The sequence below is a fragment of the Mesoplodon densirostris genome, chromosome 4 (assembly GCF_025265405.1).
Source record: "Mesoplodon densirostris isolate mMesDen1 chromosome 4, mMesDen1 primary haplotype, whole genome shotgun sequence".
Taxonomy (NCBI): Eukaryota; Metazoa; Chordata; class Mammalia; order Artiodactyla; family Ziphiidae; genus Mesoplodon; species Mesoplodon densirostris.
In genome coordinates this window covers 159,595,466-159,616,785 of record NC_082664.1, presented here as the reverse complement: position 1 = coordinate 159,616,785, position 21,320 = coordinate 159,595,466, and the positions used below count along the sequence as shown (strand labels likewise).

At 52.4% G+C, this 21,320-nt stretch overlaps 1 protein-coding gene across 9 annotated transcripts in view; it reads right to left on the bottom strand.

The window, feature by feature from the left end:
• The window catches only part of PFKFB3 (6-phosphofructo-2-kinase/fructose-2,6-biphosphatase 3), an 87,467-nt gene that overhangs the window by 20,682 nt on the left and 45,465 nt on the right, over nucleotides 1–21,320 (bottom strand). For 6 of the 9 annotated variants that reach the window (XM_060097581.1, XM_060097582.1, XM_060097580.1 and 3 more), the window contains exon 1: nucleotides 5,132–5,294. The exons of 1 other annotated variant lie outside the window; for it this stretch is intronic. In XM_060097581.1, coding sequence (XP_059953564.1) covers nucleotides 5,132–5,207 — 76 coding nt within the window. In that variant the 5' untranslated portion in view covers nucleotides 5,208–5,294. Of the gene's footprint in view, nucleotides 1–4,744; nucleotides 4,799–5,131; nucleotides 5,562–21,320 lie in introns of those variants that run through there. 2 more of the 9 variants (XM_060097588.1, XM_060097586.1) reach the window with 2 other exon arrangements.

Below are 21,320 nucleotides of genomic sequence, written 5' to 3'. Positions count from 1 at the left end.
TGCCAGAGGGATGGCCAAAGGTGCCCGCAGCTGCCCCCCCCGCTCAGGGGTCCCCAAGAGAGAAGGGAAACCACAAAACCTTGTGGCTAAACCTTCGGGTTTTACTCTTCTTCATCCCTGCCCCCCCTTTTTTTTTAAACTCACAACACATCTCAAGTGCTTTCATGGTCCTATAATCACCTGCCTCTGCTTCAGTTCCCCTCTGACTCTGTTTCTTCTTCTCTGCAGACCTTTTTAACCCTCCCACCTCTCACACCTTCCTCCCTGGAGCTCTGCCTTTTCGTTTTCCTCCCCAACAGCACAGGGATTTTCACAAGATTTTCCAAAAAGTACTTGTGTGTAAGGGGATACACAGAGGTTAGAGGGGTAAAGAAGCAATCGTCTGAAGCCCCTGGACAGAGGCTGTATTCGCAGGTTCCAATTCCAGCCCTGCTCCCTGACTGAGCTGCTAACCTCTCTGACTGAAGTAACCCACTGCCTCAAGCAGGCAGGACAGCTGTCCTGGCCCACGGTACGGACACCACAACGCAGGCTCAGGAAATAAAAGAAACCAATGGAAGACACTTTGCCGCTGCTCCCATACCTCCTGCAAGCTTTCTTCTACTCAGAGGCACACCAAAATGTTAACCTCAAAAAGATGCCACATCACTTGGGCTCTTTCCCGACGAGTAGGTAAGTCATGTTTTAGTGCCGAGTTTCAGGGGAACTAATGGAAGACTGACGGCCAAGCTGTAGCTGTAGACAGGGCCAGTGCTCAGGATAGCCCCATGGAAGTTCCACGGTCGGGTGTCTACAGTAACCATGGCAACCTGCTCCCCTGCCGCTGCCAGGCAAGGGCAAACCACATGCTGCACAGGAAGCCCTGCTGTGACCCTGCGGTGATGCCACTGCCCAAGAAGGGCTCTCTGGGGAATGGGTCCATGTGATTGGCCCTGGACTGTGCTCCGCTGGACACAAACCCTCTCCTGAGATCACACCAGCCCAGAGAGTCTGCTTGGTCCGTGTTAAGAATACATATCTAGGGACTTCCCTGGCGGTTCAGTTGTTGAGACTTCGCCTTCTGATGCAGGGCCTGTGGGTTTGATCCCTGGTCAGGAAGCTAAGATCCCACATGACTCACGGCCAAAAAACCAAAACATAAATCAGAAGCAATATTGCAACAAATTCAGTAAAGACTTAAAAAATGGTCCACATCAAAAAAAAATCTTTAAAAAAACAAAACAAAACATCTAAGTGAGCTCACCCCAGGCAGGTGAGGCTCAGCGGGGTAGGGAGACCCCAGCTCAGCAAAATCTCTTTTCAAAGCTCTTCTGGACTATGTGGTGGATGCCAAACTCATTCACTGCTTTGCACGCACATTTTAACTCACGCCTAACCTTTGTGCAACAAACGGCCCTCCCAACCCGACACGCTCTCTGGCAGAGAGCGAGGGATGGGCATTTTAGTGAATCAGTTGACCGCACAAGAGCATGGTGGCTGAGAGGGTGACGGGCCCTGGCACTTCCTCGGGCCGTGGACAAGTTACTTGATCTCTCAGGGTCTCGGTTTTCCCTTTCTGTGAAATGCAGGGATGCTTCATAAAGGTTCTCGGGAGGATTAATCACAAGATAATATGTGTAAGATACTTGCTACGTTGGCCTCCATCAGCCATTAAGGCTTCATCATCCCAGACACGAGGGAACTAGGACCCACAAGTGAAGGAGGTCCCCCTGCACAGGCGGTGAGGGACAGACCAGCTCCAGCTCACCTCGGACTTTCTCACCCGCAATCCTTCAGTCCCTCCTTCCTCAATCAGTGGTTATCAACCAGTGGCTGAACCTAAGAAGCTTTTTAAAACCAGGATGCCCGGGCCCCACCTGCAGCAATTCTAACTTGGTGTGGGGTACCAGCATGGATTTTTTCCTCAAAGTCTCCCCCAAATGATTTTTTTTTTTTTTTTTTTTGCGGTACGCGGGCCTCTCACTGTTGTGGCCTCTCCCGTTGCGGAGCACAGGCTCCGGACGTGCAGGCTCAGCAGCCATGGCTCACGGGCCCAGCTGCTCTGCGGCATGTGGGATCTTCCCGCACCGGGGCACGAACCCGTGTCCCTTGCCTCGGCAGGCAGACTCTCAACCACTGCGCCACCAGGGAAGCCCCGTCCCCCAAATGATTTTAATGTGAAGTCAGGGCCAAGAATCACCTCTATAAATTATAGTGGCCACCCAAGGATATAAGGTCAGGATTTCTCTGGAAGGTTTCCTTCCCTTCCTTCCCTCTTTAAGTTGGAAAACCATTAGTGGAGCTAAGCCCCTGCTGAGATGAAACCTTCTCTCAGCAGACAGTACACAACCTACTTTACAGAGATGAGGAAACTGGATTCTGAGTGGGGAAACGATAAGTAAGTCCAGACCTGTACACAGAACTCTCAGCTTTCTGTGATGACAAACAGAAAGGATCGCCAGCTCTTGCCAGTCGAGAATTTACTTCTTTGTCCATTTAGCTGATTCACCAAGTCAGTAAGTCTCCCTGAGTTACCGTCTGCACTCGAAGGAAGCTGCAGGTTTTGTAAGAAGCATTTACCACCATGAAGGTGTAGCAACGGGGCCCCTAACCAATGCGTTTCAGAGGTGGAAATACCACCAAACGAATCAATCTGGGGCTTTGTACTGTGCTTCTCTGACTGTTCTTTATACATCGGCAGTAATGTTTCCGCTGCCCTCTTGTAGTTTTCACATCTCAGAGGAGGCTGCTGTAGACCCCCAACTAGGACAGCACTTAGAAAGACGGGAACAGGTTCAGAAGGGAGAAAATCCACCCAATGTTCCGAATGCCATGAAAGAAGGGGGGAGGGGCAGGGAATCTGGAAAGACGCCAAGAAGGGATACCCTCTCTTCGCTATTGGATGAGAGACAAATGTGACTATATAAACGGAGACAGACACTGCTACTTAAAATAATGGCATGTAAGCAGTAAATATCCAGGGTACAGATATTTTCATAAGAAAAAAACATAACCCCACAGCCACACGCAGGGATTCCAGGAGTGGGCGGGGAGAGGAGACTTAATCCATCAGCTTTAGCAAGCCCTCCCCACCTCAAGCCGTGAATTGTTCCGACAGGGATTTTCAGGCAAATCTCTCATCTGCGTGTGAGACGTGCAGACTGATAGATTCTAATGGATGGGTCTCTGAAGCCTGGAGGAAAAGCATGGCTGCATACTTGTGTCTCTCACAATCACGTGGCTGAGCGGATGCCAGCCAATCTCAGCACCCCGGCACCGGCTGGACCTCCCAGTTCTCACCCGACCGTGAACCCCAGAGAACAACTAAATATGTATGTGCATTTGTATGCGCATACATACAGGCGTTTAGAGAACCAACCCATATTTGTATGACCCATTACAGTTTACCGAGCACTCCGTAAATATCTTTTACTCAAAAGTCAAAAAGGCTGGGGCTGTTTCTGCATCTTGCCATCTCCCTCAGGATTTCAGGCGGGGCATTCCTCACTACCAGTAGGCTTTACAGAAATACAACCGGACCGTGGTCAGCCTGTTCAGCGAGCTATGTAAGAGCATACCTGAAAGGCCGGTGGAACAAGACATCTGCAAGGCCCCCAGCCCTCGGCTACCTTGTAAAGTAGCCTAGCTGTCCTTCAGGCTTCTGTAGCCCGCTGAACCAGAGGGGGCAAGCTGGTGGAGGAGCCCCCCCGCCCCCAGTGTGGGGAGCACCTGGCCAGGTCCCCATCAACAGGACGACCTAGGAGCACCCCAGGGGCAGCTCTCCCAACCTCCTGGGACAGGTCCGGGTTTGGTGGGGGGCGGGGGGGGGTGATTCACACCTGGGCAAAGCCTGGGGAGAGGAGCTGTCACCGTGGCCTTGGTGACCATTCCCTGAGAAACGTGGCAGCACAGAAGGTCAGCAGGCCACCTAGTGCTCAGGCTCTGTGGATGCCTAAAAGCCACCTGGAGGGTTTGCACTTGGGAGCCCACGTTTACGTCTCAGGCAACCTGACCTGACCTGGAGCAAAACACGGCTGTCTCAGCCTGGCCACCTGACAGGCTCCTGGGCCGGTTCCCTGGAGGAGGGGTATCGCCTTCAAACCACCCGCACCACCCTTTTAAGAGGTGCTCTCTCCCTGGCTGGGGACAGAGCCCAAGGTAAGCCTTCCCAAAGCATTTATGGGCCACGACGCACAGGGCGAGGAGGTGAATTGCCAGCAAACTCCGAGCTCAGTGAGTGTGTGTGTGCGCGCGCGCACGTGGGAAACATTGCCAACTGTGCAGTCACCCATCCGCAGACACCCCCCCTCCCCAGAACCTGCACAAAGGCTTGGTTCCAGACAGCTCTCTTGTAGTTCCCAGCACAGGAGCTAGAGGTGGAAGCGGGGAAAGGAAGAGAGGAGAGAGGTAGACAGCAGTAAAGAGAGAGAAGACAGAGGTAAAAACCAGAACTAGAGAGAGGAGATTAGAAATTCATAGAAAGAAGGAGAGAAAAACAAAAGCTATATAAAGAGAGAGAAACATATAGAAAGATGGAGTGAGAGGGGGTGGAAATACAGAGATTGAGAGATAAATATATAGGAGGGAAAGGCGAGACGGAAAGAGGTAAAAAGGAGGGGGGAAGGAGGGGGAGAGAGAGGAGGGGAGGTAGCGACGGACAGAGAAAGGGGGCTGAGACCCGAGGAGGCGCGGCGGGCGCCCGGGAGCGGGGGCCGGGCCGGGGGACACGCCGACATCCCTTCCCACGCCTCCGCAAAGCGGAGACCTTCTGCCGTGCTCCGCGCTTCCCGTCCCGTGCGCTCGCCGTTTCCGGGTCCCTCTGCGCTCCCGGCGCGAGCGGAGTGGAGCTCCGCGGAGACTGCAGGCCTGGCCACAGCGCCCCCGACGCCGGCCAGGGTAGGCGCAGCGCCCGCGCCGTCCCCGCCTCGCGCCGAGGCCGGCGGGGAGGAGCTGGGGGCGCCTGGGCCGGGCCTCGGGGACGGCGTGGAGGGCGGCGCCCGGCCCGCCCGAGCGCGCCGCCCGGCCCGCCCGAGCGCGCCAGAGGAGGGGAGCCGGCACAAAAGCGCCCGGCCGGCGCCCGCCACACAATGGCCTCGCTGTCCACACGGCGCGCCCTCCCCGGCAGCCCGGCCCCGCGCACGTATGCACTCACATCTGGGCAACGAGGGGCGGTGGTCGACCGGGATCCAGATCTTCTGCACCCGGCTCTGAGTCAGCTCCAGGGGCATCTTCTCAGCCGAGACTCGGCGGCTCTCCGCCCCTTCTGAAGAATTCGGACTTGGGGAGGAGAGCGGTCTGGCGACCCCCGAAACAAAGGGGGGAGGGGGTGCGTGCGCGAGAGCGCGGCTTTTTGGAAACGTGCTTTGTGCTAAATCACGGACGCTCGCCCGAGGCGTGAGGCTCCCAGAGAGGGGCGGGAGGCCTGGGGCTGCACCCGCAGCTCCTGCAAGGCTGGACTCTTCCGCTCGGGAAGCCCCGGGATGCTCGGAGCGCCGTGACAGCCGCGGTCCCCGTGCGCCGGCTCGAGTGCGCTGCGGTCCACACCAACTCGCCTCCTCTCTGGCTCTGCTGGGATGCCCAGTGCTCCTCCCGGGCTTTTAAGAATCCGGGCCGGCAGAGACGCACACGTCAGCCCCGGGGCGGGGACGCATTCCTCGTGTTCCATCCCCCTTTCACGTGGAAGGAGGGTGGCCCAGCCAGGAGACAGCCTGCTGGCGCCCCCTGCAGGCCGGCGACATCGGCGCGCCCGGCTACTGAGGTTCCCCGGATAACGCCCTAAACCAGCCCTGGCTGAAAGTGCTACTCCGTGAGCCCCCTCCTATCATCCCCTAAAAGCGACCTGCACAGCCTCCCAGAATAATCACCTCAACTGCGCTTGGAGGAAAGAAACAGCACCGTCCAGTGTGGTCCACGGACCCCCTCTGCCGAATCACCTGGCATGCTTAATGCATCCTGCTGACTCGGTCTCTCTGGGAATGGGACCCCCATACTCTGCATTTTTAGCACGCGCTCCGGGTCAGGCACAGTCAAGGTGAAGACGCGTGTTTCGGGTTAAAGGTTGCAGAGAGGTTAGAGAGGACGGGGGGGTGGTGGGGGGTGTTGTCTCTGCTACCCTAGAGGGAAGCCAGAGGGAGGATGCTGAGAGCGCCTGTGGGTCACTCCTTGCCGGAGCTGCTCCCTAAACATACCTGTGAGTCACCCGCCAGGGGCCCCGCCACCCACGGGGAGAGGGCTTCCCTGGTCCTTCGTCCTCACCCCGCCCAATTTCCTGAATTCCTTAGAAACCCCAACTAGCGCTGAACATTGCTCCCCCGCACCCAGCCCCCAAGACCTGGAACCCCGGGTCCCGGAATGCCGGGCACGAGGAGGGGGTGGGAGAGACCCGGAGGCTGGACCAAAATGGAACGTGGCATCTTGGTTTTCACGGTCACCGTTTACAATATTTTCGATATACCTTTATCTCTCCGAGTAGAAGAGTAAATAAAATAGATCCTATTCCGACCTGCAATTCATTACTTGGCTGCAAGCCCCGGAATAACTATTGGAGGCGTCACCATGATTGTGCAAACCCCTAAAATTCGTGCCATTTAACCGGCGCAGCCCTACTGCAACTCTTCCTCGCCAGTTTTTGGTGTATGTGTGCCTTCTGCATCCCCGGTCCCCTCAGCTTTGCATCAGCAGGCGACATGTGGCAGTCGTGTAGTCAGATCGGTGGCCGCCCCGTGAAGATCTGGGCTGCTTTGAGCGGGGGCTGCCGCCTGCACAGGGTATGGCATGTATGTGACTTTGGAACGCGATGCCTCGGTGCGCAGCGCAGCCCTGCCCTGCAGAGGTGTATCCCTCACGCTGGGCTGCGCCGTGATTGGAAGGAGGCGGCGCTCGCTGAAACCCACACCGCCACGGAACAGTCTGCGCAGAGGCTGCCACACGTCGCTCACGTACCGCATGGCTCGGCTGGGACGGCGCCCGCTCCCTGGCGGCCGTCAAGCTGCTCCAGCCTGCCCCGCCCCCCACCCTGGGCCTCCCCCTTCCCCTCACCCCAGCCCGCCCAGAGGCGGGGAGCGCCCAGCGTCCCCCATCGGGCGGGTGCCCCAAACCACCCCCCAGCCCGACCTCCACCCCAGGCACACCCCCAGTCCAAGCATCCCCCTCCCAACCCGCCCAGGGTCGCGGAGCGGACAGTGTTGCCCACCCGGCGGTACCCCCGACCCCTTCCCACCCCCCGCGCCCCGACGCCCACTCTAGGCACCCTACTAGCCTGGGCATCCCCCATTTTCCCCGCATCCCAGCCCAGGGACCAGAGTCGCCTACGGAAAGGGTGCCCTTGACCTCCTCCCCCCCGCCCCCACCCTGGGTACCCCCCCACACTCCCACCCCCCACTTCCCTCTCCTGAGTCCCTGCTCTCCTCCCTCCCACAGCTTTGCTGACAGTCTGGTTTCGGCGCTTGGGCAGCTGTTCAGAAACCCGAGTGCACTGCATTTGGACTTGTTTTTCTGTACCGGGAGCAAATGCCAGAGATGACACCCTATAGCGCCCCAGAGAGAGTCCCACTCCACTCCTGAAATAAGAGTGGTCTGATCCAAAGAGGAAAATAGCAGCGAGGGAGCGCTGGCGCCCGCGCCGGAAAGTCGCCGCTCCCAGATCGCTGGGGCCGGGGTGGGGACGGCTGCAGCCCTACAGGCTTGCACACTTGTCTCTCCCAGAGGACCCAGTGTACCTGGTGTACCCACGTGCCTGTACTTGCCCACCGATTTTTTTGCACACGCTGAAGGGCAAGGCAGGGGATGGGTGTCCAAGCTTGAAAACAACTGTGGATCTCAGCTCAGCGGGAGAGCGGTCCACACCAGTGAAGGCACATCTTTAATCTCGTCATCTGGATGATGTGTCTGACCAGGGTCCAGCTCTGAGGGCACGAGGAGGTTGACATTCCTCGGAGCTTCCAGCTAACTATTCACACTCCACACCCAGACCTGGTGCCTTCCCGGCCCGGGTGTCGGTAACGCCTAGAGCCTTAGGCGTTCTGGCCACAGAGCAGAGACTAAGTTCTCCCTCATCACCTCCTACACCTAATGGGGGCCAGCAAATGGAAGTTTCAAGTAATCCCCCTCCCACTTCTGATATCTAAGTGCAAACAAACTGGGAATGAGTGGGGGACTAGGACAAATTTACACTTTAAAATAAAGGGGGGGGGGCAGCTAGAACTGGTGTGGCCCTTGCAATCCTCAAGTGCCATACATTAGCGTAGCATCCTTCTGGAAGCTAACACTGATTGACTGCAATGCCGTTTACAAACAACCCAATTGCATCTGAACTCCAAGAACCTACTGGTTCAGTGTTTACTGTTTTAGACATCCACCTCTTTCCCTAGTTCTGCTAATGACCGCATCTGTATCCAACTCTCCAGGGCTTTGACCAACCCCCACCCCCACCCCAAGCGGATGATCAGAACGCCGTCCTTCAGAAAAGGCAGCAGAGAATGTAAAAATTCCTCGAATACGATGATGTTTCTACAGATAGGACAGCTCCAAGTACTGGGGCAGGTGGTGGGGGGGGGGGATTCTATGACCCGTGGTCCTAGGCATTATTAAGGCTAGAAGGAATTTTCCAGATAATCCAGTCATCCTTTTAAATGAGTAAAGGGAAGTTTAGCGATTAGAGGAGTTAGAAGTAGGCCAAAGGTCAAGGAACACAGCCAGTTAGGACCCTCTACTCGACACAGTGGGCAGATGGCCCCCAGGGCACTTGTGATGACTACAGCCTGACCCGGGGGTGCTGAGTGGAGTCCTGACGAGGGCAGGGCACACTGTGACTCAGCCCATCTCACCCAGAACAGCTGAGCTCCCGGCAGGAGAGAGGAAAGAAAGCCCTTCTTGCACAGTAGTGCCTCTTGCGGTGCTTATTTATAGCGAATTCCTTAGCTAGCTCCAGACTCAGAAAGGATGATGGGGGTGGGTTTTCTCCATGACCTCTCTCTTCTCCGTTCCCTCTGCCGGCCACAGGCATCTAACCCTCACCCCTGCTCCCCCATGCTGCTGTAACTTCAGCCAAAAGCAACCCCATTTCCACGATCAGAAGCCAGTGAGCCAGACTGCAACACGGAAACCATGCTGGAACCCACCTCCTGTCCAGCGAGAGGAGGCAGAACAAGCCATGGCAGGCGTGAGCATTCACAAGTTGCTAATTAGACACAAAGCGTCATCATCTGCTCCTGTGAACAATCCCGTGTCTGAGAGAGTGAAGAGAGAGGCCAAATAAAAGACTGAAATAAGCCCTTACCTCATCGCCCATCCAGAGACAGGGGAGAGGACGGCATTTTTTTTTTCTAAATAAAATGTAACTCGTGAATGGGAACACAGGCATGGACGTCCACACGATGCCACAACGGCAGGTTGAAAACCCAGTTCAAAACTTGCACACAGGGCTTCCCTGGTGGCACAGGGGTTGAGAGTCCGCCTGCCGATGCAGTGGACACGGGTTCGGGCCCCGGTCCGGGAAGATCCCACATGCCGCGGATCGGCTGGGCCTATGAGCCATGGCCGCTGAGCCTGCGCGTCCAGAGCCTGTGCTCCGCAACGGGAGAGGCCACAACAGTGAGAGGCCTGCGTACCGCAAAAAAACAACAACAACAACAACAAAAAAAAAACTTGCACACAGAGGTTTATAGCCGCTTTATTCATAATCACCAAAACGTGGAAGCAGCCAAGATGTCCATCAGTAGGTGAAACGATAAATAAACTGTGGTGCCTCCAGACAATGGGATATTATTCAGTGTCCAAAAGAAATGAGCTGTCAGCCACGATAAAGACATGGAAGAACGGTAAGTACATATTCCTAAGTGGAAGAAGCCAATCTGAAAAGGCTACAGACTGTATGATTCCAACTCTATGACATTCTGGAAAAGGTACAACTACAGTAAAAAGATGAATGGTTGCCAGGGTTTGGGGGGAAAGAGGGATGAATAGGAGGATTTTTAGGGCAGCGAAACTGCTCTGTATGATCTTACAATGATGGATACGTGTCTTTTTTTTTTTTTTTTTTTGCAGTATGCGGGCCTCTCACTGTTGTGGCCTCTCCCGCTGCGGAGCACAGGCTCCGGACACGCAGGCTCAGCGGCCATGGCTCACGGGCCCAGCGCTCCGCAGCATGTGGGATCCTCCCAGACCGGGGCACGAACCCGTGTCCCCTGCATCGGCAGGCGGACTCTAAACCACTGCGCCACCAGGGAAGCCCTGGATACGTGTCTTTATACATTTGTCCAAACCCATTAAATATACAACACCAAGAGTGAACCCACGGTAAACTATGGACTGTGGGTGACAATGACGTGTCCGTGTAGGTTCACCCTTAGTAAAATGTACCATCTGGTGAGTGACATTGATAACAGGGGAGGCTGTGCGTGAGTAGGGGCAGGGGGTACATGGGAAATCTCTACACTTTCCCCTCATTTTTGCTGTGAACCTAAAAGTGTCCTAAAAAATAAAGTCTATTTAAAAAAAATCATTCCTCTTCTATAAATGTACACTTTTCTCCAAATGAGGGGATTTACCCATCTCGTCACGAGAGTATCAGGACAGTTAAATGTGGCCACGACCTGGCTCTGGGTGAATCGTCACAACTGAAGTCCTACTGAACCAGCAAGTTTCCTTTCCTTCTGCCCAGTCCGCGGTCCTCCACTTCCTGCAGGCCTTTCCTCTTCTGAGTGTATGCCCCGACCTTGGGACCACGCTATTAAAACTGCCCCTGGGTGTTTCACACCTAGCATCACACCAGGCTCCTGCTTTGAGAGTATTTTACACTCCCTGTCAACCTCCTCACCCTATATGAAGACATATGTTATCTGTGTTTAAAAGTATTACGTTATGACTTCAGAATATGTGTGCTTTTAAAAAGTCAGATATTCTGTAGTCTAGTTAACAGTCTTGTACCAACGTCAATTTCCTGGTTTTGGTATTTTACTACAGTCATATAAGATGTCACCATTAAAGGAAGCTGGGTGAAGGGTTCATGGGACTCTGTGTACTATTTTGTAACTTCTTGTATTTCAAAATAAAAAGTTTTTTTAAAACTCCCCAAAGGGCCTCCCTGGTGGCGCAAGTGGTTAAGAGTCCGCCTGCCGATGCAGGGGATACGGGTTCGTGCCCCGGTCTGGGAGGATCCCATATGCCGCGGAGCGGCTGGGCCCGTGAGCCATGGCCGCTGGGCCTGCGCATCCGGAGCCTGTGCTCCGCAACGGGAGAGGCCACAACAGTGAGAGGCCCACATACCGCAAAAAGAAAAAAAAAAAAACTCCCCAAATATTAAATCGGTGATAGCTCAGTTTGCTCAAATTCCAGAGAAAAAAAGGAAAAAAAGCATAGATGGTATAGATCCAGGCATTAAGGGAGAAGGGAACTGACGGAAAGGTAGCCAAGAACTCTTGTAGTGATTTGCATGTGTTCCTAACACCTTTGCTTCTTGCAAATGACACAAATATACAAACAGAATTTGCACAAATCCTGCACCTGTGGAAAAACGGAATCAAGCTCAAGCTGTGTTTTACTTTGGGTGGGGGGGATGATTCTATTTCTGGGCTTTGCATAAATCGTTGGGAGAATATTGGTGGGTTTGTAGTCTCGGTTGTCACCAATCTGCATGCACAGCACAAAATAAAGAAAAGACACATGCAGAGTTCAGCTGAAGACTCCAGACGGCTAGGCTGAGCCTGTCTTTCCCGGAGGGAAGAGGAGCCACAGAGATGAGCAGCTCACTGTCCATCTTCTGGCACATTTAATAGATGCTCACAAGCAGTAGCTGTGTGTCAGACACTACACAGAACAGGCTGCACCGGAAACACAACAATCTCGGGTCCAGCCAGGAAGAGCAGGTGATCAAACAGCTCTCATCAAGGTGTTCCCTGCTCCATCTCACTCCGAGTATGACAAAGAAAGATCTCCCACGCCCAAGAGCTTGTAATTGAAGACCAGAGGGGGAAATGTACACGAACTAGACTACAAGTAGGGAACTAAGAGAGAGCTGTTGGGTAAGGTTATGCCGAATGCAGGCTCAGGGTAAAGTCCAGGTTGAGAGAATAAGGAAAGTTTGCATGTAATTGGGGCAGATTCGCTGGGAATTTCATATCCATTTCATTGTCCTTCAGCGTTTCTCTGCTAAGCCCAAGAGCAAACATGGAACTAAAAGTCAGTATCTCTCATTTCTTCCCACATTAAACAAGTATTCAATGAAAGCAACTGTTCAGGGGTCTCCAGAGTCAAGTGAGATGTGGTCCTTGTCTGAATTATGAATTCATTTTTGAATTTCACAGTGTCCCTAACACACAAACACACACAGACACACACACACGCACGTGCGCCCCGACCTTTTTCCCTTGGAGTTAATGAAACTGAGGCTCAGAAATATTACATTACTTCCCTGTGATCACATAGCTAATAAGCAAAGGAATAAAAAACAAGATCTCCGGCTAGGCTGGTATTCTTTCAAGTGTCACCCAATTAAATTACTTTCCAACTAGAACATTCAGTCTTCTTCTCAATAACAAAGTCAACAATAAAACTTTGGATCCAAGTGGTTTCTATGACAATGTCTACATTACTTAGTATTTGGATATAATGAGGAAATAAGAATCATCTTAAGAAACGATTATGAAGATTAATAACTAAAAACTTTCAAATGAACCTATAATGTAAAGTGCTACTTAGCATATGAAGACAGAGAGACAGCCACCCAAAGAGTCCCAGCCCTCATACTGGGACAGCCTCCCCTACTGATGCAGAAAAGGCGCATGGTTGACACCACACAGCTGAGCCAATTTAAAAAGAAATTACTATTTTATGAAATAAAACTGAGTCAGCTTTAAAAATTTTTTTAAAAGAGGTAGAGGAGGTCTTGGGCTTTCTGTGTACTTCTCAAAGGTTTTAAGGTGTCCTAATTGATTAGCAAAGGGAAAGAAGAAAAGAAAGATCCTATTTCTCGGACACTATTCAAATTCTTTGATAAGCTTCAAATTTCTATTGTTGATAATACATCTTTACGGCCAGGCTGTCAACAGCACAACATCACCGTAGCTGCAGGGCAGCACTGGCCCATAGGAGCGACAACCTTGGCTTAGGATTTTCCAGTTGTGAGAAGAAACAGGAGAACCTAACAGCAGCAGTAGATACTAGTTAGCCTCACATAGTCCAGATACTGTTCCTTCAACACGTGCTGTAACAAGTTGGCGAGATGGTCCACATTCCACTGTGTGTCCTGCATCTTCGGTCACCCTTCCAGGTATCCGGAGTAAGAGGCACCCAAGTGGAGACACACGGACAGAGGCGCTGGGGTGGGATCTGGATTCAGGGAAGAGCCGGGTGGGTAGCACAGAGAGGACTGGAGAGTGAGGAGGGGGAGGGGCAGTCAGGGGGCACCTTGTGGACCCTCAGGATGACTGGCTCCTGTTCTGAGAAAGAGGAAGTCCCCAAAGGGCACTGAGAAGGATGAACAAGAGGACGGGAGGGACCTTCCTCGCTTTCACAGCTGTTTCCATCCCGAGGGGCCTAGAACAGAGCCGGGCTGGTGGCACGTATCCGTCAACACTGGTTGACAGAATGCATGTTTGGTTAAAGACTGGCCTCTGGGGACTTCCCTGGTGGTCCAGTGGTTAAGCCTCCGCGCTCCCAATGCAGGAGGCACGGGTTCGATCCCTGGTCAGGGAACTAAGATCCTGCATGCCACAGTGGCAAAAAAAAAAGACTGGCCTCTGGTTATGGTGCTAAGAACAGGTTATAATAAGCAGGAAATGGTCTTGGGATCCTGAAATAACCGTTAGCTCCAGGATCTCCACTCTGGGTTTGTAAGGAAGATGGGGTCAAGGAGAGCTCAAAAGACAGGCCCCTGCGTGGAGACAGTTTCTCTTCCACTCACTCCTCCCCCAGAGAGCATTTATCCTATGAAACTAGAAGAGGAGTCCAGGCCAGAAACCTTTATTCTGGAAAATTCCTCTCCAAGGCTTTAAAACAAGAGGCGGGGGTGGAGTAGAAAAAGATCAGGGTGCTGGAACCCATAACTGGATGTTGGGATCCGTAACCACACTATAGGTTGTGGTAAAGGGCCCTCAGATCCTGAAAAAAGTTGCCCTGTGCAGTGAGGATAACTTAATGGGTACTTTGCTGAGAAACTACGTATCAGTTTCTGATACACAGCTCTGGGAGCAGCCCTGACAGGAACCCACATGCTCCTTTCTCTGCCCCACCAGGCACAGAATCCCTCTAACTCCTGCTTACCTGCCCTCACAGAGAGCCCACTGGCGAGCAGACCTGAATGTTCTATTCTGACCAGCAGCCATGATCCTCCTAGAAATGTACCAAGTGGGCAATCTAGTTTAAATACCATTCTCTCACCAGTTTGGTTTGTGATTGGTCTCCCTAAGCTTGACCATCTCTGGCTGCACTGCTAAAATCCAGCTTCTAAAGAAGAAAATCTGAGGACCAGACACCGGGGCACAGACAAGGCTGGCCACCCGTTCCTCTCTGACACCAACCTGGTCTGTTTTCATTGTGTGCATGGATATATGCCCTAGAACACTTGTGGCTTTGTTTCTTGTCAGAAAAGTTTCCCAGGGACAATATTTTATAGACACAAACACAAAACAGAGATCGAAGAAACAATCCAGAAGTAAAGAAAGACCCAGATAAACTGATGTAGCAGCTCTGGGTAAACTCACTGTGGAGTAGGGAAAACCATGGCAGCTACTAAGCCACCCCAGATGTCCCCTGTCCGAGAGTCTTCTAGGACCTGCATGACACTCTCCCAAATCACCGATGGAAAAGAAACAGGCAAAAACCCGCCTCTGCCATGAGAAAAGGGCTGCACAACTTTCAGTAGGTGAAAGATTTTCAGAGTACATCACTAGATAAACTGAGGATAAGTTGGACAACTCTGGAGTTATTCTTTTTGATAGTTCTTGCTATTTCCTTATCAGTAAGAAAGCTATCACCCAGCCATTAGTCATGGTGGATAAAGAGGCCAGACAGATGCCAGGGATAGTGTGCAAACACCTGGACAGTGATTACATCCACTAAAGACTCAAACAACCCAGCAGCTCTTCACTGCCCCCAGGCAAGCTCACAACAACACAGCTGCTTGTCAAATACCTGTTACCAGCTTTAGGAGGGCCAGAGCTGTCCTGATACAGAAGGCTGGACTTTGAATCTGCACCCAGACACTTAGCACTGCTCCCTGGGGACAGTGTACACATACTACCTGGCCCTCCTCTGCCACCCATCCCCCAGTGCCAGTAACTCCTTTATGTAAAAAGGCAGTGGGTGTAGCAGCATTTTTCGCAAGAACCAAAGGCCCAAGTGTCCATCAAGAGATGAACAGAAAGACAAAATGTGGTCCATGCATACAGTGGAATATTATTCGGTCATGAAAAGGAAGGAGGGGGACTTCCATGGTGGCGCAGTGGTTAAGAATCCACCTGCCAATGCAGGGGACACGGGTTCGATCCCTGGTGTAGGAAGATCCCACATACCGCAGAGCAGCTAAGCCCGTGCACCACAACTACTGAGCTGCACTCTAGAGCCCGCGAGCCACAACTACTGAAACCCGTGCGCCTAGAGCCTGTGCTCCGCAACAAGAGAAGCCACTGCAATGAGAAGCCCATGCTCACCGCAACTAGAGAAAGCCCACGTGCAGCAACAAAGACCCAACGCAGCCAAAAATAAATAAATAAATAAAATTTTAAAAAATTTAAAAAGAAAAGGAAGGAGGTATTGAAACACACTGCAACATGGATAAACCTTGAAGACATTACAGGTGTGGACTGAGTTGTGGTCCCCTAGAACTCATATGCTGAAGCCCTAAGCCCTAGTACCTCAGAATGTGATTGTATTTGGACACACAGTGTTTAAAGAAGTAATTAAGTTAAATGAGGCCATTAGCATGGACCCTCATCCAATCTGACTAGTGTCTTTATAAGAAGAGGAATTTGGAAATTCCCTGGGGTCCAGTGGTTAGGACTCCGTGCCCTCACTGCCGAGGGCCCGGGTTCAATCCTGGTCAGGGAACTAAAATCCCATAAGCCGTGTGGCATGGCCAAAAAAAAAAAGAAGAGGAATTTGGACACACCAAGACCTACCAGGTGTGTATGCCCACAGAGGAAAGGTCCTGTGAGGACACAGCAAAAAGCCGGGCATCTGCAAGCCAAGGAGAGAGGCCTCAGGAGAAACCCAACCTCATCTTGGACTTCCAGCCTCCAGAACCATGAGAAAATAAGTGTCTGTTATGTAAGCCACCCAGTCTGTGGTATTTGTCATGGCAGCCGGAGCAAACTAACACAATTATGCAAAGTGAAAGAAACCAGACACAAAAGGTTATGTACTGTGTGATTCCATCAATGGGAAATATCGGAATAGGTAAATCCATACAGACAGAAAGCAGATTAGTGCTTGCCAGGGGCCGATAAGAACAGGGGTGACTGCTTCCTGGGGATGGAGCTTCCTTTCCAAGTGATGAACACGTTTTGGAATTGGATAGAGGCAAGGGTTGGACAGCACTGTGACTGTACACTAAATGCCACTGAACTGTGTGCTTTAAAATGGTTCATTTTATGTTATGTGAATTTCACCTCAATTTAAAAAAAAAAGACAGCGGATGAGGGAAGACAGAGAGCAATCTGAAAAATGAAGATATTAAACCTGTTCAAGTTAGGACAGGGTGGTTAACAAGACAGAGAAGAAGAGGATGCTAGAAAGACCAGGAAAAAGCAAATTCGAGAGACCGGAGAAAAACAGAAAAGACGGTCAGCCCAGACCCCTGCATCCATAGCCCTGTCTGCACCTGCCAACTGGCAGCCTTCCCCCACTTTGCTCCTTACCCAGGCCCCTCGTCATCAACAACACAAGGGGTGGGGAAGGAGGAGAGGGGAGGAGACCGAACAAAATCATTTCACATCGTGTTCATTTCACATCCGGCGGGTGTGACTTGCTGTACCAGAGTGGCTTTGCTCAACAATGCATCGGGGACAATGCCCAGCTATATACAATGGGGTTTTCGTAAGAAGAGTGCACAGCAGAGCCCCGGCACGCAGTGGGCTCACGATTTCGTAGCCAAGGGCTCTGTGCAAAGCGAGCCTTCAGCTTTCTCCAGACCCTGCATCTCTCCCTGAACTCTCAGCCAGGTGGTGGCATCTAAGTTAGAAAACAGGTTCCCCAATTCCTCCACCTTCCCCACTCTACCCTGCTCAGTGAAATCCATCACATAGCTGGGAGGTTCCATTACTTCCTGTAATAGTCAGGGTTCTCCTGAGAAATATGTATGTATGTACAAAAGGAAACTCATTATACGGTTTTGGAGGCTGAGAGGTCCCACCATCTGCTGTCTGCAGGCTGGAGACCCAGGAAATTGGGTGGGATTCACTCAGAGTCTGAAGCCCTGAGAAACAGGAGCTCCGAGGTCCGATGTCCAAGGACAGAAGAGGATGGACACCCCAACTCATGCCGAGAGAGTGAGTTCGCCCTTCCTCCATGCTTCTGTTGCATCCAGGCCCTCACCAGACAGGATGCTGTACACCGCTTTGGGGAGGACCATATGCTTTACTTAGTCCACTGAATCAGAGGCAGTCTCTCCAGAAACATCCACGCACACACACCCAGAAATCATGTTTTACCAGCTACCTGGGCACCCCTTGGCCCAGTCAGGTTGACACATAAAATTAACCATCACTCACCCCAGTAGCCACTCTTCCCATCATCCTTAGCAGCAGAACCCCAGTTTTTAGCTAAACAATCTCCCAGCTAAATGATGATTTTCAGACTTGCAGGTTAGCCATGGCTGAGGCGAAGGTGGAGCCAGGGGAGAGGGTCAAGCTCCCAGCCGCTCCACCGCCCGCACCCGGCACCGTCTTCTGCTGCTGGAACAGCTTACCTCCCCGCCCTCCACACCCTGCATGTTCCCTAGGCTCTTTCCACACTGCATCTAGAAACCCCAATCTAGAAATCTGACGGCCCTCCCCCAAAGCCTCAGCTTGAACCTGTGGCTTCAGGCTGGTCATTCTATTATTAGATGGGCTGCTGGCCAGACAGACAAATGTCCCTCCCTGCAACTTCCCTCAATTCTCTCTCTGCCACCTGCCCCCTCCTCCAGGGCAGATGCCCACCCTCCAACCTGTGTGAGCAGCTGTCGTGTCCCCATGAGACATGCACTCTTCAGGCTCAGAAGCCCACTCCTGGGCTTTAAAGCAGTGTGAACACAGCTTTCCACACAGCAGAGCAAGAGTGGACCAGCCCCATGATGTGAAAGGAATCAGGTTCTAGGGAGGAGTGAATGCTGACTGACACCATAAGACCTACTGTTAATACCACAGCCAGGCCCTTGAAATGACTGGCAAAAAGTGATTCTAGGGAACCTATGGATAACCCAGGTTTGGATCCTCAACTATGCAAACCAGCCCTGTCTGGTCTCCAAAGCTTATTCAGCGGGAGTGGGGGCACGGAAGAGACTGCAGGGTGGGGAGGGGCGTGGGCTAGGGCTGGGAGCCTGGACCCCGCCCTGACCCTGTCTGTACCAGGTCACGGGATTGCCCTCTCTGGACCCAAGTTCCCTCCTCTGCCCATGAGCCCTCTAGATGGTCTGGAAGCATCTCCACTTCTCCAAGGATTCTAATTGCTCTCAGTGAAATGCAAATAGAAACTGGATGGTAATTACTAGACTATAAGCACTTAAAACACAGACAGCTGTTCATCCGTGTATCACTAGAGCCTGCCATCATGTCAGGACACGGGACGTCTTCAGTATGTTGGATGAAGGAAGAATGTATTTGCAGTGATGCTATATGGCTCACATCATGGGCTGGAAGTAGCCTCCGTAACCACTCAGGGAACCCCAGGGCTTGGAGAGGGACAGAGAGCCACTCGCCCTGGTGAGCAGCTGGCTCATCTGGAAAATCAGGATAATCGCTGCCTGTGCACCTCGCGAGGTGGGGAAGGGGACAAATCAGATACCACTAAAAGTGCTCATGCAAACACTCCAGTACTCAACACATACATGAAGATTAGCATTTTCTGAATCATCCAGGCCCACCCCGAGGTGGTGGCTGAGGCGTGTTAGTAGACTTCTTCTCCTCTTGAGGCTCCACGACCTGGTCTCCAGCCCTTGGTTTCCTCAACACACACACACACACACACACACACACATATGACCTGGTCTCCAGCCCTTGGTTTCCTCCACACACACACACACATATGACCTGGTCTCCAGCCCTTGGTTTCCTCAACACACACACACACACACACACACACACACACACATATGACCTGGTCTCCAGCCCTTGGTTTCCTCCACACACACACACACACACATATGACCTGGTCTCCAGCCCTTGGTTTCCTCAACACACACACACACACACACACACACACACATGACCTGGTCTCCAGCCCTTGGTTTCCTCAAAACACACACACACACACACACACACACACACACACAAGTCCTGGTCTCCAGCCCTTGGTTTCCTCAACACACACACACACACACACACACACACGACATGGTCTCCAGCCCTTGGTTTCCCCAACACACACACACACACACACACACACACACACACACACACACATGACCTGGTCTCCAGCCCTTGGTTTCCTCAACACACACACACGCACACACACACACACACGACCTGGTCTCCAGCCCTTGGTTTCCTCAACACACACACACACACACACACACACACATATGACCTGGTCTCCAGCCCTTGGTTTCCTCAACACACACACACACACACACACACACACATGACCTGGTCTCCAGCCCTTGGTTTCCTCAAAACACACACACACACACACACACACACACACACACACACGACCTGGTCTCCAGCCCTTGGTTTCCTCAACACACACACATACACACACACACACACACACGGAGAAGAGCCGAAGTCAAAACAACCGAGGTTCCCGACCCAGGGGAGGACGGAACTGACAAGCAGCCACCTTCTGCCGTGTGGTGAGCGCCCAGGGCGACGCACCGGGAGCCGAGGTTGAGAAAGTGGGGCGCAGGCTGTGTCACAAGACTGCTTACGCCCCATGGTGCATGCAGCTCTGCAATTGCCAAATCCGAGCTGACATCCTTTCCCCTCTCTGTTCCCCCTTGTACTTCTTCCTTCTCCCGGTGGAAAACATTCTAAAAATAGAGCCAAATCAAGCCAAAAAACTGTTTAAATGCAGGTTTTAGAAAACAGCACTGAGTAGATGTTGGACAGCCTACAGCAGCTGGGCCGTGCTAATGCCTAGCGTTCAAGTTAGCGGGGCGGGTGGTCTGTTATCGCCGTGCTAAGACCACACTGCGCATGTGTCCGGTTCTGGGAGACGCCTTTTAAGGGAACGGTAACAAACTCAGACACATCCAGAGGAAGGCAAGCAGAAGGCCCCGGCCATCCGGAAACCACTCTGTGAGGAACAGCTAAAGAACTAGATGTGAGATAAAGGACAAGATGATGAGATAAAATGATAAACAGCTACCAATACAGGGGAGCTGACTTGCATTGTGCTGCTCCCGGAAGCAGAAGCCCGACTGCGGGCTGGAGGCCATGGTGGGGACCATGATGGTACAGAATGATGACACAGTGCCTGCCCCATTGTGAGCCCCCAGCCCAGCTCATCAGCTTGGTGATTTGGGGCAGGGCACTTCTGTACACCTGAAGTGTGGAACGACCTCACGATCTCAGTGGTCCTTTTCCGTTGTAAAGTCTTTTAAGTCTAGAACCGCGATACGAAGTGAATCTGGGTACAAAGCTGCTGACCCAGCATTTAATCACACATCTGATCAGCCTGGGTAGCCAAGGGGCCAGGAGCCACAGATTGGGTGGAACATTACTCTGACAAGGCCCCTGGAATGCAATAGCCCTCCGGTGATCCCGGCTGACGACTCATTCTTTCTAGTCACCCGTTGGGGCAACTGAGACCATTACGGCCCCTCTGAACCAATCAGAGACGCCAGCTCGAAACCCCAGACGAGAACGGAGTTAGACACCTAGACCAGTGTTTCCCATCTAGTGATGATTAAAACCTCAGGGAGTGACAAACGTGTGGGACCCCAAGAGGATGTTCACCCCCCGTGTAGAAATTAGTTCTGTTTCAAATTTCTCATTTTTGAATCAACAAACACAATCTTTAAATATTTTTCCTAAGGCAGCCTTAGAGGTATGCCCCTCCGGTCTCCCTTTAAGAAAGAACTTGCTCGTCAGCTATGAGCGGTGCAGTTAAATGAGTCTCTAGCCACAGCACTTCGGGATCCGTGGTGGCCTCGGAGCCCAGGCCATGCCCCTCCCGGCAGCTCCCAGGTAAGGACTGAGCCCAGC